Here is an 18,352-nt window from a genome sequence, read left to right as displayed (position 1 = left end):
TATTCTGAGGCTGTGCCCTCTGGTCCCAGACTCACCAAATATAGGAAACGTCCTCTCCACATCCACTCTATCTAGCCCTTTCAATATTTGATAGGTTTTGAAGAGGTCACCCCTCATCCTTCTAAAGTCCAGTGGGTACAGGCAAAGAGACATCGAACACTCCTCGTAAGTTAACCATTTCATTCCCAGAATCATTCTGGTAAACCTCCTCTTGTCCTTGTCCAACGCCAGCACTTCCATCCTTAGATAAGTGGCCCAAACCTGATTACGATACTCCAAATATAGTCTAATTCCTTATAAAGCCTCGGCGTCACATCCTTGCTTTTATATTCTAGTCCTCGCGAAATGAATACTAACGTTGCATTTGCCTTCCTATCTACTAATCTAGACTGGACAAAACAGTACAGCACAGACACAGACCCTTCAGTCCATGTGCCAACAACGATGCCAATTTAAACTAAACCCACCTACCTGCCCATGTTCCATACCACTCCATTCCCTGTCTGTCCATGTGTCTATCTAATTGCCTCTTTAATGCCACCATCATACCTGTTTCCACCACTACACCTGACAGCATGTTGCAGGTACCTACTCTCCCAGTCTCTCTGTATAAAAGCATAATAATAATAATATTATAACAAATTACTTATAGAGCACTTTTCATACAGATGATGCAGTTCAAAGTGCTTTACAATGGGATAAAAGTATAAACACGAAAATGTAATTCAAAAAGATGTGAGTTAAAAATAAAGTTAAATAAATAGGTTTTGAGCTGGTGTTCAAAAGTGACAACTGAGTCTGCATCCCTTATAGTTTTAGGTATTGAATTCCACAGTTTAGGAGCATAGTGCAAAAACGTTGACCTGTCAATTATCTTTTGAGGGAGTTTGTTTAAATTAATGGGACCGGCAGAAAAAGACATGAGAGCTCGAGCAGGATCATAAAGTGAAAATGATTTTGTGATATACTTCAGTCCCACACCAGTAAGAGCTTTAAAACAAGTAAGAGAACTTTGAAATCAAATCTAAAAGTACAGGAAGCCAATGTATAGTGGATAGAATGGGGGAGAGGTGATATGCTCCCTTATCCTGGTTTTGGTTAAAACTCTAGCAGTGACATTCTGAATGAGTTGAAGTTTGTCAATTGATTGCTTTGGAAGGCAGTAGAAAATGCATTGCAGTAACCTAGTTAATTCGTGAATTAGTTTTTCAACATCGTTATGTGTCAGAAACAGATGTACCTTTCAGAATCAGAGTCAGGTTTAATATCACTGGCATGTGTCATGAAATTTGTTAACTTAGCAATAGCAGTTCAATGAAATGCATGATAAATAAATATAGAGAAAAAATAACTGAGTTACTTTGAGTGTATATATGTCTATTAAATAGTTCAGTTAAAATAAGTAGAGCAAAAGAAACAGAAATAATAAAGTATTGATGTAGTGTTCATGTGTTTGTTGTCTATTCAGAGGTCGGATAGCAGAGGGGAAGAAGCTGTTCCTGAATCACTGAGTGTGTGCCTTCAGGCTTCTGTACTTCCTTCCTGACAGTAACAATGTGAAGAGGGTATGGGGCTCCTTAAAGATGGATACCACTTTCCCAAGGCACCGCTCCTTGAAGATGTCTTGGACATCTATAGAGGTTAGTACCCATGATGGAGCTGACTAATTTTACATGTTTCTGCAACTTAGTTCGATCTTGTACAGTAGCCTCCCCCACCCCCATGCCAGACAGTGACGCAGCCAGTCTGAATGTTGTCCACAGTACATTTGTAGAAGTTTTCCAGAGTCTTGTTTGACAAACCAAATCTCCTCAAACTCCTAATGAAATGTAGCTGCTGCCTTGCCTTCTTTATAGCTGCATCAATATGTTGCATCCAGGTTAGGCCTTCAGAGACATTGACAATCAGGAAATTGAAATTGCTCACTCCCTCCCGTCCGGTTCCTTCTATGACAATTGGTTTGTGTTCCCTCATCCTACTTTTCCTGAAGTCCACTATCAGCTCTTTTGTTTTACTGATGTTGAGTTCAAGGTTGTTGCTGCAACACCACTTCACTAACTGGTATTTCTCATTCCTGTACGCCCTCTCATCTCCATCTGAGATTCTGCCAACAGTGGTTGTATCATCAGAAAATTTATAGATGGCATTGGAGCGCATACCTAGCCACACAGTCATGGGTGTAGAGAGAGTAGAGCAGTGGGCTAAGCACACACCCCTGTGGATAACCAGTGTTAATTGTCAGCGAGGTGGAGACATTATTCCTAATCCACATAGATTTTCTGGTTAGTAAGTCGAGGATCCAGTTGCATAAGGAGGTACAGAGGCCCAGGTTCTGTAACTTTTCAATCAGGACTATAGGAATGATGGTGTTAAATGCTGAGCTATAGTCAATAAACAGCATTCTGACATACAGTAGGTATTTGCATTGTCCAGGTGATCCAAAGCCGTGTGGAGAGCCATTGAGATTGTGTCCACTGTAGACCTTCTGTGATGGTAGGCAAATTGCAGTGGGTCCAGGTCCTTCCTGAGACAGGAGTTGATTCTAGCCATGACCAACCTCTCAAGGCATTTCATCACCGTAGATGTGAGTGCTACTGGATGATAGTTGTTGAGGTAGCTCACACTACTCTTCTTAGGCACTGGTATAATTGCTCTCTTTTGAAGTAGATGGGAGATTCCAACTGTAGCAGTGAGAGACTGAAAATATCTCTGAACACCCCTGTCAATTAGTTTTTAGAGCCTCACCAGGTACTCCTTCAGGGTCTGTCAAGAGGGTTCACCATCTCGAAAGACAGCCTGACATCCTCCGAGACAGAGATCACAGGGTTATCAGATGCTGCAGGGATCCTCATAGTTGTGGTTTTATTCTCCCTTTCAAAGTGAGCATAAAAGGTGTTGAGTTCATTTGTTGTTGAAGCATAACTGCCATTCATCATGTTGGGTCTTGCTTTGTAGAAAGTAATGGACCGCAAACCCTGCCAGAGTTGACATGCATCCGATGTCACCTCTAACATCTCCCAGAATTGTTTCTTGGCTCTTGAAATAGCCTGCCACAAGTCATAAGTGGTTTTCTTGTACAGACCTGAATTAGCAGATTTAAATGCCACAGATCTAGCCCTCAGCTGATGACGAACCTCCTGGTTCATCCACAGCTTTTGGTTTGGGAATGTTCAGCAAGCTTTTGTAGGCACACACTCATCCACACAGGTCTTAATGAAGTCAGAGATAACTGTGGCATACTTATCCAGGCTCAAAGATGACTCCCTGAACACTTTTGCACTATTTCTTAAATGTTGAAATGCTGCTCTGGCCACTTTCTTTATGTGGGATTTAAAATTCAAACCTGAATCAAGATAACACCCAGGCTAGTTACTTCTGATTTTATGAGGGAAGCCAAGTTCCCAAGTTTATCAAGAAGTTTATCTCTTGAAAAATATGCCCTACATATCTCTTTTAAGCTTCCCCCCTCTCACCTTAAAGCTACACCCACTATTATTTGATATTTCCATCCTGTGAAAAAGGCACCTACCATCTGACCAATCTCTGCCTTGCATAATTTTATAAAAAGGTCTTCCCTTAGCCTCTATCACTCCAGAGAAAACAATCCAGGGTTGTCCAACCTCTCCCTGTAGTTAATACTCTCTAATCCAGGTAGCATCCTGGTGAACCTCTTCCACACCCTCTCCAAAATTCCGCATCCTTCTTGTAATGGATGAGAGCAGAACTGATCAAATTTAATATAGCCACAGACATGAGAAAATCCGCAGATGCTGGAAGTCCAAGCAACACACACTGAATACTGAAGGAACTGAGCAGGCCGGGCAGCGTCTATGAGTGTGTTGCAAACTTTTATACAGTACCAACATGTCTCACTGTTTCTTACTCTTGATGTCTTGATGTCCCAAATAAGGCAACAAGCGGTATAAGACCATAAGAGACCATAAGACAAAGGAGCAGAAGTCGGCCATTCGGCCCATCGAGTCTGCTCTGCCACTTTATCATGAGCTGATCCATTCTCCCATTTAGTCCCACTCCCCCACCTTCTCACCATAGCCTTTGGTGCCCTGGCTACTCAGACATGCTTTCAACATCACCTTTTCTGCCTGTTTTGCCACTTCCAGGGAGTTGTGCACTTGGACCCCAAGATCTGCCTGTACATCGATGTACTTCTGGGAATCCTGCTGTGAACTGTATGCTTTCCCCTTACATTTGACCAGCAAAAGTACAGGTATGTTGTGTGCTTTATGTTCTGTGTAAGACAATGAGATGTTTATCAGGCTATCCAAAAAAGATTGGGAAAAAAACTGCAGGAAGTTGCAAACTCAACCAGCTCCACATAGGCACTAGCTCCCCCAGCATTGAGGATATCTTCAAAAGGTGATGCATCGAAAATGCAGCATCCATGATTAAGCACCCCGTCACTCAGTAAATGCCCTCTTCTCATTGCTACCGTCAACGAGGAGGTATGGGAGTCTGAAGAGACGCACTCAACACTTTAGGAACAGCTTCTTCTGCCCTGCCATCAGATTTCTGAATGGACGATGAACCCATATACACTACTTCAATTTTTTCACTACTTCACAAAATGCTGGAGGAACTCAATAGGCCAGGCACCATCTATGGAAAGGAGTAAACACTCGACGTTTCGGGCCAAGACCATTCATTAGGACTGGAAAAAAGAGCAAGCCTGCAGGATGCCAGTAGGATCTTTCTTTCCAGTCCTAGTGAAGGGTCTCGGCCCGAAATGTCTACTGTTTATTCATTTTCACAGACGCTGCCTGGCCTGCTGAGTTCCTCCAGCATTCTGTGAGTGTTGCATTGGATTTCCAGCATCTGCAGAATTTCTCGTGTTTGTTCAATTTTTTTGTTCTTTTTTTGCACTACTTAAGTTTAATTTTTAATATATATTTCTTTCCGTGTTGTGCCGTCGCGGTGAGGCGACGCTGGAGTGTCCTCTCCAGCGTCCAGCATCTTCAGCTGCAGCCGAGACTGTCACTCCCGTGCGGGACTGTACAGCCACAACAGATGCTGCTCTAACACAGACTGAAGCAAGATTTTCCAGGCGCAGATCCATGGTCTCGCGAGACTAATGGATGCCACCATATATTTATTGCAGTTTATAGGTTTTTAAAATTGTCACGTATTGCTGCTACAAGACAACAAATTTCACGATATATGCCAGTGATAGTAAAGCTGACTCTGATTTATCAATGCTCCTGAGCATCCTGCTGTATGCTTTCCCTATGCATTTGACCTGCCAAAATACCAGTGTGTTCAATGTCCTGTGTTCCATGTGAGACTGCCACACCAGGACTCGCTTAAAAAAAAGATTTTTTTTAAATTTAGTATGTGGATTGTATTTTCTCAGTGTCACCTCGTGGGTATGCAGTCTTCCTTGGATTGTTTACCTTTTGTATCTAATTGTTTGTCCTTGGACTGGCTCTGGGTTTCACTTTGTGTTGCAGGCGTCGAATTGGGGATCATGGGGATTGTTAAACTCTATTTGTATTTATCACTTTTTTCAATTTGTGATAATTTAATTAGGACGGGATTTTCAATGTCTTGGATTGTAGTTGTTGGTTTTGGAGATTATTGCTTCATCTGGACGTCAGGCTGTCTGATGGGGCCTGAATTCTATGTGCCCCAGGGTGTATTGTAGAGGGTCATTCCAACCTCTTTGTTGGGTCATTGTAGTTCCTTGTTGGGTGAAACTCAGACTAAATTCTTCTGTGTATCATGAGTGATTTCAAATTATCAAGATTTTGTTTAATTTGCCTGAGTCCCTGATAGTTTTTCTAGATTATTTCTGTAATAAATCTTTAGTTTTGTTTGAATTGCCCAAGTCTCTGTGATTCCTGCACTTGAGTTTACTAGTGACCCTCACAGAGACAGTAAGATGTTTATCAGACTGTGCAAAAGAGAGAAGTTTCCAAGGCCTTGAAATCTAACATGGTGCTGTCCAAATGAGAAAGGTATAACCTCACCTGAGACCCAAGAGATTGCGGATGCTGGAATCTGGAGCAATAAGCAATTTTCTGGAGGAAGCTAGGCATGCTTGTCGTCATCAAGTCATGGTATTGAGTATAGGTATTGGGACATTATGCTATAGTTGTATAAATCATTGGTGAAATTACACTTGGAGTACTGTGGCCAGTTTTGGTCATCTTGTTAAGACATGGAAAGACATGGTTAATCTGGAAAATTTCAGAAAGTATTTATGAGGATGTTGCCAGGACTACAGGGACTGAAGTTGCCCAGGCCAGGTCCTTATCCTTGGAATGTTGTACTGTGAAGGAAATCCTGCACAATGCACACCGCCCTCACTGACTGTACACTGGTTGGATGCCCAGGCTGGTGCTGTCCTTTGTTGATTTTATTATGATTATTATTGTATTATAGATTTATTCAGTATGCCCACAAGAAAATTAATCTCAGGGTTGTATTTTGGTAACAAATATGTACTTTGATAATAAATTTACTTTGAATGTTGAACTTGGAACTTATGAAAACTTTTAAAGTTATGAGAAGCATTGATAATGTAGATGCTAACTGTCTTTACACGAGGGTAGGGCAGTCCAGAACTTGGGGCATAGATTTAGCGTAGGAGATGAAATATTTAACATGTTCCTGAGGGGAAACTTCTTCATGCAGAGGGCAATGAGTACATGAAGTAGGCTGCCAGAGGAAGTGGTTAAGGCAGGTACAATTGTCTCATTTAAGAAACATTTGGATAGGTACATGGAGGGGCAGGGCTAGGAGGAATGTGGGCCAATCGCAGGAAATTGAGACTAGCTGGGTGGGCACCTGGTCAGCATGAACTGGATGGGCTGAAGGGCTTGTATAAATGCTGTATCACTCTATGACTGTATTGGTGTGCCACAGTAGTACAGCAGTTAGTCCGACGCTATCACAGGTTGGGGCGTCAGAGTTCGGAGTTTAATTCTGGCATCCTACATGAGAAAGTTTGAATATTCCTTCCTGTGTGTGCGTGGGTTTCCTCCAGGTGCTCTGGTTTCCTCACACAGTCCAAAGACAGACCGGTTAGTAGGTTAATTGGTTATTGTAAATTGTCCACTGACTAGGCTAGTATTAATCAGTGGGTTGTGGGGCAGTGTGTCATGGGTCGAGCAATATTTGTGGAGGTGGGGGATAGGGGAAGGAATAGGTGGAGGATCTGATGCAGGGTTTCGATTTGAAACATTAATAATTCCCCTCACCCTCACGGATGCTGCTCGACCTGCTGAGTTCCTCCAGCAGATTGTCTATTGCCAAATCCTAACCTCATGCTGTATCTCTAAGCAATAAAGAAACATTCCCCCAGCCGCAGTTCCCCTTTAGACCACGCCCTGATTTTCACTCTGTTGATTTAAATCAGACACTCTTGGTAAAAATTAGAAGGTAGTGAAGAACGAATATTCTGTGCTTTTCTTCATCACTCAGGGCACTGAGTACAGGAGTTGGGATGTCTTGCTGTAGATGTACAAGACATTGAGGAGACCAGTCTTGGAGTATTGTGGCAGTTCTGGTCACCCAGCTATAGATCTAAAGATTAGCTTTATATGCCATATGTGCATCAAACCCACAGTGAGGTGTGTTGTTTGTGCCAGATCAAATCAGCACACAATAGACAATAGGTGCAGAAGTGGGCCATTCGGCCCTTCGAGCCAGCACTGCCATTCACTGTGATCATGGCTGATTATCCACAATCAGTATCCAGTTCCTGCCTTATCCCCATAACCTTTGATTCCACTATCTTTAAGAGCTCTACCCATCTCTTTCTTGAAAGCATCCAGAGACTTGGCCTCCACAGCCTTCTGGGGCAGAGCATTCCATATATCCACCACTCTCTGGGTGAAAAAGTTTTTCCTCAACTCTGTTCTAAATGGCCTACCCCTTATTCTTAAACTGTGGCCTCTGGTTCTAGACTCACCCATCAGCGGGAACATGCTTCCTGCCTCCAGCGTGTCCAATCCCTCAATAATCTTATATGTTTCAATAAGATCCCCTCTCAGCCTTCTAAATTCTAGAGTATACAAGCCCAGTTGCTCCAATCTTTCGACATATGACAGTCCTGCCATCCCGGGAATTAACCTTGTGAACCTACGCTGCACTCCCTCAATAGCAAGAATGTCCTTCCTCAAATTTGGAGACTAAAACTGCACACAGTACTCCAGGTGTGGTCTCACCAGGGCCCTGTACAGCTGCAGAAGGACCTCTTTGCTTTTATACTCAATTCCCCTTGTTATGAAGGCCAGCATACTACACTTGTAGGGCACTGAGGGGTACGAAAGAATCAGCACACTAGCGCTGCTACACGTCAATCATCAACCTGGCATTCCTACAACTCACTAACCCTAACACACTTGAAAGTTTTTTTTTCTGTACTCATTCAATCTCATTGCTGTAGATGGGTGACTAGAACTGCACACAATATCCAAATTTTGGTCTCACCAATGCCTTGTGCAACTCCAGCATAACATCCAACTCAGAACTTTGATTTATGAAGGTCATTGGGCCAAACGTTATCCTTACAATCCTGACAACTTATGATACCCCTTTCAAGGAATTATGGATCTGTATTCCCAGATTCCTTAGTTCCATCGCACTCCTCAGTGCCCTATTATTCACTGTGTGAGTCCTGTCCCAGTTTGTCCTCGCAAAGCCCAACACCTCACACTTGTTTTCGTTTCCTGAAATGTCCACCATGTGTCTGCCTCCACAGATGCCATTCAACCCAGAGTTCCTGCAGAAGTTAGTTCCTTCTCCCAGGTTCTGAAGTCTGCAGTTTCTCATGTCTCCATATTTTCAAGTCAATTTAGTTTGCTGCTATTTAATCGGGAGGGATATACTTGTTAATTTTCCTAGGCAGAGACTGAACATTATATTACATTTTCCTTTTGGTAATCATAAATTATATCCTGATGAAACATCTTGGCTGACTGGCCATTATTAGTCAGGGCACTAAGTGTAGAACTTGGGATGTTATATTTCAGATTTTTTAATAAAAGTATTTTCATGGAATATTCTAAAATGGTAATCTACAGATTCTGCATGGATATTAAGTGATGAGTTATGTGAAATTTAGAGGGAATTGTATGTGAACAAAACTCTGACAAAATCAGTGACATTATTTATTTACTTGTTTATTTAGAGATACGACGCAGAATAGACCCCCCCTGGCCCTTTGAGTCGACAACCCCGATTTAACTGGATCCTAATCAGGGATGTATGGGGTGTCCAGGGAGGGGTAGCACCTCTGGTGAAGGGCCTTGCCGTGTCTCACTCACCTGTGACTCCAAGTGGCTGTTTACAGGTAACAGCAGTCACGCCCCAGTACACCGCTTCCACAGGCAGGCTCAACCTGGTGAGGGTAGCCAGCGGCCTTAAACACCAGCAGGATAGGGACATGCTTGTCCTAGCTTGCGAAGCCAGCTCCAGTGGACTGGGCAGGTAAGATCTACAGTCAGATCCAAACGGCCAGGAAGGCAGTACTGCTACAGTCTGTGGGGAGTGAAGGGCATGACAAGACACAGAAGGGCATCCATTGCAACCAAGGAAGACCCAGTTTGTGACGCGTGTCCGTACCACTGGACCTGGACTTCTGAGACGAGAGAGTGGGACTGCCCCAGTGCAACAGCTTCTCCAGTTTAAAAACTCTCACACACAGGTCTCCTGTCAGTGTCGCATATGGTGGACAACTACAAACCATGGGACAATTTTACAATGACCAATTAACCTACCCGGTATGTCTGTGGACTGTGGGAGGAAACCAGAGCACCCAGAGAAAACCCACGTATTCCACAAGGAGGATACACCGTGACTCCTTACAGAGGATGCCGGGAGAAGAAACCTGAGAGAAGAAACAACCTTCTGCAGGAACTCTGAACTCTGACTCCCCGAGCCATAATAGCATCACACTAACCGCTACACGTACTATAATCTGTACACAATAAGAAACCACAGAGTTGTGGACACAGCTCAGCAGATTACAGAAACCAGCCTCCCCTCCATGGACTCTGTCTATACTTCTCGTTGCCTCAGTAGAGCAGACAGAGTAATCAAGGACCCCTTCTATCCTGGACATTCATTTTGCTCACAAGCCACCAGGCTCAAGGATGGATTCTGCTCTGCTCTTACAAGACTGTTGAACGGCTCTCCGAGTCTCTACTCTACGATCTACCTCGTTGTGATCTTGCACCTTGTTGTCTGCCTTCACTACGACTGTAACAATTTATTCTACATTCAGTTATTGTTTTGCCTTGTACCTCCTCAATGTAATGGGTTGATCGGTATGAAGTGCACGTAAGGCAAAATATTCACCTTCAAAATGCTGGAAGAATTCAACAAGGCAGACAGAATCTATGGAGGGGAGTAACAGTTGTTGTTTCAGGCCTAGACCCTTAATCAGGACTGGTGAAGGGTCTCAACCTGAAATGTCAACTGTTTATTCCCCTCCATGGATGCTGCCTGACTTGCTGAGTTCTTCCAGAACTTTGTGTGCGTCGTTCCGGATTTCCAGTATCTGCAGAATCTCATGTTTAAGTTTTTCACCTTTACTCAATACATGTGGCAATATTAAACCAGTTTTACTAATTTACCAATTTACAAATGACTATAACTTAAGCAAGCTGAATTGTTGCTGAAATTTCAATTATTTAACTGAATTTGCATGTGGCACAAATCACTGGTAATGCTTAAGTGTATGCATATGTAATTGTAGCCTTCTAACACTATAAGACCATAAGACATAGGAGCAGAATTAAGCCATTCAGTCCATCAAGTCTGCTCCGCTATTCTATCATGGCTGATTTATCATCCTTCTTAGCCCTATTCTCCTGCCTTCTCTCCATAACCTTTGATGCCTTGGTGAATCAAGAACCTACCAACCTCCAGGTTAAATATACCAAATGACTTGGCCTCCTTAGCTGTCTATGGCTTTGTCAAAGGCAAGTTGTGTCTTATGAGTTTGATTGAATTTTTTGAGGATGTGACTAAACACATTGATGAAGGAAGAGCAGTAGATGTAGTGTATATGGATTTCAGCAAGGCATTTGATAAGGTACCCCATGCAAGGCTTATTGAGAAAGTAAGGAGATGTGGGATCCAAGGGGACATTGCTTTGTGGATCCAGAACTGGCTTGCCCACAGAAGGCAAAGAGTGGTTGTAGATAGGTCATATTCTGCATGGAGGTCGGTGACCAGTGGTGTACCTCAGGGATCTGTTCTGGGACCCCTACTCTTCGTGATTTTTATGTGACCCGGATGAGGAAGTGGAGGGATGGGTTAGTGGATTTGATGGTGACACAAAGGTTAGGGGTGTTGTGGATAGTGTGGAGGGCTGTCAGAGGTTGCAGCGGGATATTGATAGAATGCAAAACTGGGCTGAGAAGTGGCAGATGGAGTTCAACCCAGATAAGTGTGAGGTGGTTCATTTTGGTAAGTCAAATATGATAGCAGAATATAATATTAATGGTAAGACTCTTGGCAATGTGGAGGATCAGAGGGATCTTGGGGTCCAAGTCCATAGGACACTCAAAGCTGCTGTGCAGGTTGACTCTGTGGTTAAGAAGGCATACAGTGCATTGGCCTTCATCAATCGTGGGATTGAGTTTAAGAGCCGAGAGGTAATGTTGCAGCTATATAGGACCGTGGTCAGACCCCACTTGAAGTACTGTGCTCAATTCCGGTCACCTCACTACAGGAAGGATGTGGAAACCATAGAAAGGGTGCAGAGGAGATTTACAAGGATGTTGCCTGGATTGGGGAGCATGCCTTATGAGAATAGGTTGAGTGAACTCAGCCTTTTCTCCTTGGATCGATGGAGGATGAGAGGTGACCTGATAGAGGTGTACAAGTTGGATGAGAGGCATTGATCTTGTGGATAGTCAGAGGCTTTTTCCCAGGGCTAAAATGGCTAGCACGAGAGGGCATAGTTTTAAAGTGCTTGGAAGCAGGTACAGAGGAAATGTCAGGGGTAAGTTTTTTTATGCAGAGAGTGGTGAGTGCGTGGAATGGGCTGCAGGCAACGGTGGTGGAGGTGGATACGATAGGGTCTTTTAAGAGACTCCTGGATAGGTACATAGAGCTTAGAAAAATAGAGGGCTATGTGTAAGCCTAGGTCATTTCTAAGGTAAGGACATGTTCGGCACAGCTTTGTGGGCCAAAGGGCCTGTATTGTGCTCTAGGTTTTCTATGTTTCTGATTCCACAGATTCCCCACCCTCTGGCTAAGGAAATTCCTTCTCATATCTAAAGACAAGCAACACACACAAAATGCTGGTGGAACACAGCAGGCCAGACAGCATCCATAGGAAGAAGCACAGTCGATGTTTCGGGCCGAGTCTTGATGAAGGGTCTTGGCCTGAAACGTCGACTGTGCTTCTTCCTATGGATACTGCCTGACCTGCTGCGTTCACCAGCATTTTGTGTGTGTTGCTTGAATTTCCAGCATCTGCAGATTTCCTCGTGTTTGCGTCATATCTAAAGAGATGCCTTTCTATTCTGAGGCTGTGTCCTCTGGTCCTAGACTCACCCACTATAGGAAACATCCTCTCCACATTCACTCTATTTAAGTCTTTCAATGTTTGATCTGTTTCAATGAGGTCTGTCTCATTCTTCTGAAGTTCAGTGAATTCAGACCCAGAGCCATCAAATGTTTCTTGTAGGTTAACCCTTTCATTGCCAGAATGATGCTTGTGAACCTCCTCTGGACCCTTTCCAAAGCCAGCCCATCCTTTCTTAGATAAGGGGCCCCAAAGCTGCTCACAATACTCCAAGGTCTGACCAATGCCTTAGAAAACCTCAGCATAACATCCATTAAAGCAAGCTCACCTCGAAGATCTGGAACATTTTTAATCTTCGTTAAGGTTTCCAAAATATCTTCATTGGTGTACCCCATTGAGCTGACAATCCCGACTGGAAGACCTTTGTATCGGAGTGCGTTGGCCACTTTGTTGGCAGTATCTACCCAGATGTTTTCATTTGAAGATATTATACCAACGTGGGCCCAGAGAAAGTGTTTCATCACGCTAAACAAAACCCTGACAGGAGATAACAAGGTCCTCGTAAATGTTGGGTAGCTCTCGGTGTTATCAAGCTGAAAGTTAACACAGGCCCATGAAAATATTCCCTTATTCCAATGCTTGCCCATCAATGAAGCTGCCTCACAGTAACCTGGGTTCACTGGACCCAGAAACACAGAGATATCTTTATTAAACTCCATAAAGTTTGTGAGGGCCCTTGAAGTTTGGCAGTCATCTTGGAGCACTGCATATTCAAGTACATATACATTTTGTAGGACCTTCTCTCTCTTGATCCTATCCATGGCCAACTTAGCAGCCATTCCTGGGAGAGCTTTCGAAAAATGTGGGTCACAATGCCATGGTCCAACAACTCCAATCCTGAATGTAAGTGAATCTGCTTGGTACATTAGAGCTGATAATCCCAAAATCAACTGCCATAGAGATGGGAAATATTTTAATTTCACAAAATATCTTTGCTTCTGAGGGTGGTACCATCGAGGATGATTAGTAAGCTTCAGCAGAAAACCTCTTAATGTCCAGAAGAGGATCAGCATTTTCCTGAGAACATTCAGAGCCTGGCGATGAGCAGGAGGGGTTCATTCACAGACTGTTGATATTTGACCCTGAAAAATATAACCAAAACATTTGCATGATATAATTTGGAGTGCCACGGTAGCATAGCATTAGCACGATGCAATTACAGCTCAGGGCTTTTGAATTCGAGGGTTCAATTCCAGTGATGTCTATAAGGAGTTTGCATGTTCTCCCCATGATTGCTGGGATTTCCTCCGGGTGCTCCAGTTTCTGCTGCAATCGAAAGACATACCAGTTAGTAGGTTTGTTCGTTGTAAATTGGGCTAATGTTAAGTAGGTGAGTTGCTGGGTGGTGCAGTTCGTTGAGCCAAAAGGTCCTGTTCCATGCTGTGTCTCTAAATAATGAGTAACATACAGTAAACACGAGGAAATCTGCAGATGCTGGAAATTCAAGCAACACACACAAAAAATGCTGGTGAACGCAGCAGGCATGAACATTGACTTCTCTAACTTCCGTTAATGCCCCTCCTCCCCTTCGTACCCCATCCCTTATTTGTTTATTTCCCCCCTTTTTCTCCTCTCTCTTTTTTCTCCCTTTGTCCCTCTCACTATAACTCCTTGCCTGCTCTCCATCCTCCGGGCTCCCCTCCCCCTTTCTTTCTTCCTAGGCCTCCCATCCCATGATCCTCTCCCTTCTCCAGCCTCGTATCCCTTTTGCCAATCAACTTTCTAGCTCTTAGCTCCATCCCTCCCCCTCCTGTCTTCTCCTATCATTTCGGATCTCCCCCTCCCCCTCCCCCTCCCACTTTCAAATCTCTTACTATCTCTTCTTTCAGTTAGTCCTGACGAAGGGTCTCGGCCCGAAACGTCGACTGTACCTCTTCCTGTAGATGCCACCTGGCCTGCTGCGTTCACCAGCATTTTTTGTGAATAATATACAGTACTGAGGTGAGAGAAAAACAGTTAATGTTTCTGGCCACACTCCCTTCAGAATGGGAAATTCAGAAATAAAGAAGAATCCTGAAAGAATGATTAATACTGTCTTCACAGATGCTGCCTGATCTGCTGAGTGTTTGCAGCAGTCTGTTTATTGCTGTTCATTTAATCATACTATTATGAATATTATTACACAAAACCTTAATCTGAAAGGATAGAAAAGCCAGAATCTCTTAAAAACAATAGATTATCGGGCCTAAGGTTTTGAGGACCAGGTTGAATTTTTCTCCAGGAGTTCTGATAACCAAGTGTTCCAATGCCTTTCCTACAATGGGATACCCTTTGGGCACATTAACTTGACCACTTTTATTTATTTATTTACTGATAGAGCATGATAGCATACCCTTCCAGCCTAATGAGCCCGTGCTGCCCAAATATACAATTAACCTACTGCCCTGTACATCTTTAGGATGTGGGAGGAAGCCAGGGCACCAAGAGGAAACCCAAGCAGTCACAGGGAGAACATTCGAACTCCTTACAGTCAGCAGTGGGAATTAAACTCGGGTTGCTGTCACCGTAAAGCTTTACGCTAACCATTTCTCTACAGTGCCACTCCAAACCTTGATGCTTCTCTTTAGTAAACTGGTTGTTAATATGGGTTGAATGCATCATCTCTAGACACTACCAGTGGCCAGAGTCGCAATACTTAGAGTTCAAACTGGGTCACACGTGGACAGAGTGGACACTTTGGTCAGCATGGACAGGTTGGCCTAAATGGCCTGTTTCCATGCTGCATAACTCTATGACTCTCAATGAATCATTATTTACAATGCAATTGTAAAATATCGTTTAGTCCCACAGAGCTTGGACAGGAACTTTTGCATCCTCTCTGACATGTTCCATCATTCCATTAACTCCCAATCTCAACACCTATAACTTAAATGGCTTCCATATTCCTTAATAGCCTTTCTAAATCTACACAACAGGTACTTTGGAGAATCTTTGAAAGCATTTTAAGAAAGCAAAATAATTTTTAGTTATGTGCAATCTGCATAAATTTCAACTCATTGTTAAAGAGTCAATAAATAATGCAGTCAAAGTTACAGTACAGCTGATAGAAATTTACAAAAATATTTAAAATAAATGCATCTGATCCCATATGCTTCTGGCCAAGAAGATACATTCTTCTGGATATTTAAGTTGAATTTAATACACATGTACTATACATTCACAGGTTAAATGGTGGTTAAGACAATACGATCATTTGGTGTCTCACACACATGGTTCTCTTATTCTCTCATTCCAAAACGCACACACACGCGCGTGCACACACACTCACACACTCACACACTCACACACTCACACACACTCACACACTCACACACTCTCACACACTCACACACACACACTCTCACACTCTCACACACACTCACACACTCACACACTCACACACTCACACACACTCACACACTCTCACGCTCACACACACTCACACACACTCTCACACTCACACACACTCACACACTCTCACACACTCACACACACTCACACACTCACACACACACTCTCACACACTCACACACACTCACACACTCACACACACTCACTCACACACACACACTCTCACACACTCTCACACACTCTCACACACTCTCACACACTCACACTCTCACACACTCACACACTCACACACTCACACACTCACACACGCACACACGCACACACTCTGAACAGGGACAGTTTTAATACCATTAAAGGTTAACAGTTTTTAACCAGACTCAAGCTTATTATCTCAGCTGATCCTAAGCCCGTCAACTAGATTTAATTCACAGCAACTATTGACCGTGGATATTTTGTTCTATAAAACAATATGTTTGGCCTAGCATAGCCTTTATGAACTAAAACCACATTTAGATGCTTATTTTTAGATGAAGACTGTTCGTGTTGTGATTTCTTCAAGCAGTCAAATGGTGAATGAGAATACATAACAAATACATTGCAGTTCACGAATATGAGAACATATGTTTGTCATTGCCAATAGCTATCCATCAGACCAAAACTATTCAAATGCTTGATGCTAATCAATTACAAATAATGCCTGATATCATTGATGTAATATTTACCTGAAAAGTCCAGCGTATATTGTATTGGAAAGATGAAGATATACTCTTAACACCTTCAGCTGTGTTGTCTAATATGATGCAGAGATGAACTGACATTCAGTAAGTGGTTTGTTGGTTTTGCACTTGAGTGAAAGCAAATTATGAGTTTCACATTCTCCAGGTTACAGTCACGGTAATAAAAAGAAATCATAAAACAAACTGTGAGAATAGCCTTCTCGGGCTCATTAATGTTTCGTCACTTTTTTCATAATTATTAACTCAAGAAATGCAATAAACTTCATCCAAATATTCAAAACACTGTACGTTTAATTTTGTCTTCTAATTTTGCAACAAGTCATTCTTTCATTCTATTTAATTCCTTCACGAAATGAAGAAGGAAAATAATATCTTTTGCCTCCCAGGTTAATCTGTCTTCTTGGATGCCGTTTCAGTTATTCTGGAGGAAAGCTGCCGAACATTGGACGTCCAACTCAGTGACGCTCACCACTGTTGATTTAAGCACAGGCCTATTCACATTTCAGCACCACGGACAGGACTACCCCGTCTCCGGGTCAATTTCAGTACTTAGTCACAGGCAGAAATAACAAACCTTGTTCAGTCGCAGCTCGGATCAAGGTTTGCGTGAAGTTCGAGGTAACATTTCAAATCCACCACCCTTTCTGTGCCTCACTCTGGTTTTTTTCATGTAACTTTTCGAATACTCGTTCCAAAATTGACCTCCAATTCACACTCCGGGTGTGGAGACGGATCTAATCCCCAACGCTGGACAGATAAACTGTTATATGATTATTAATCCGATTGCTCTGCAGATTCGGCGAGAGAGAGAGGCGGGGTTCTTTGGAACCTCCGGTGATTATAAATAAGTGCCTTGGAGTTTGAACTGAGAAGGAAACTATTGATATTAACTTGGCCTTAACAGCGAGCAAAAGGTTTAGATTATTTCTAGCTGAACCAACGGTTCATCAGAGAGAGGAGGAAGATCGGAGAGAATATGACCGAAAAGTAGAAAATAAGTGAAACCACTTCTACCCGCACATCCTTTACCCTCAGAAGTAACTCGGAAATGATTGTGAGTGATTGTGATTGTGTGTTTGTGTGTTTTGTATCTGTGTGTGCGTGCACATGTGGATGTGATTTGTTTGCATCGATATCTGTATCTGGCTGCGCGCCCGCTCGATGGAATATGCTGTATGTGGGTTAGGGACAAACCTGGGGTAAAATAAAATCCATTTGCTGGCGCTGCACAACTTTGAGCAGAATGTGTGCGTGGATCACAATTTAAGTACACAGACTTGAGTAGTCCACTTTGGAAGTGCTGATTGTTAAAAGAGATTTGAACAAACCCAGGACAGGGTTAAGACAGAATTGACGATATTCTTTCCAGGATTGAAGAAGGACAGAGATAAGGAGAGGCTGGCTTGGCTGAGGTAGTTTACTTTGCAACAAACGATAAGGTTGGGAAATTTAATCAGAGGGTTGAAGAGAGGGAGGTAGTGTGAAGGTGAAGAGTAGGGATAAAAATCCTTCTCAGATAAATAAGCAACCCACGGGAATAGTTTTAAATGAGTTGGTAGATCAAGACTACTTTGATTACCTTCAATTACAATAGACTTTGTTTTCTTTTTGTAAAGGATATACTTTCTGGTGAAAGTTGTATTCCATTTATAGTGTCATACAGTCATAGAGTACTACAGCAGACAAACAAGCTTTTCTACCTATCTTGTTTGTGCTGAAATGT

The 18,352-nt window shown here is 42.9% G+C and overlaps 1 protein-coding gene across 1 annotated transcript in view; it reads right to left on the bottom strand.

Annotated features, from left to right (window-relative positions):
- gucy2f (guanylate cyclase 2F, retinal) overlaps positions 1 to 17,290 on the bottom strand; it is a 76,144-nt gene extending 58,854 nt beyond the window's left edge. Inside the window, exons 1-2 of the mRNA XM_063054647.1 lie at positions 16,615 to 17,290; positions 12,831 to 13,644 (exon numbers count right to left, since the gene is read on the bottom strand). Coding sequence (XP_062910717.1) covers positions 12,831 to 13,575 — 745 coding nt within the window. The 5' untranslated portion in view covers positions 13,576 to 13,644; positions 16,615 to 17,290. The remainder of the gene's footprint in view (positions 1 to 12,830; positions 13,645 to 16,614) is intronic.
- Between the last annotated feature and the right edge of the window lie 1,062 nt (positions 17,291 to 18,352).

The sequence above is a fragment of the Mobula hypostoma genome, chromosome 7 (assembly GCF_963921235.1).
Source record: "Mobula hypostoma chromosome 7, sMobHyp1.1, whole genome shotgun sequence".
In the NCBI taxonomy this organism is placed as follows: Eukaryota; Metazoa; Chordata; class Chondrichthyes; order Myliobatiformes; family Myliobatidae; genus Mobula; species Mobula hypostoma.
This window is presented reverse-complemented; position numbering and strand designations above follow the sequence as displayed.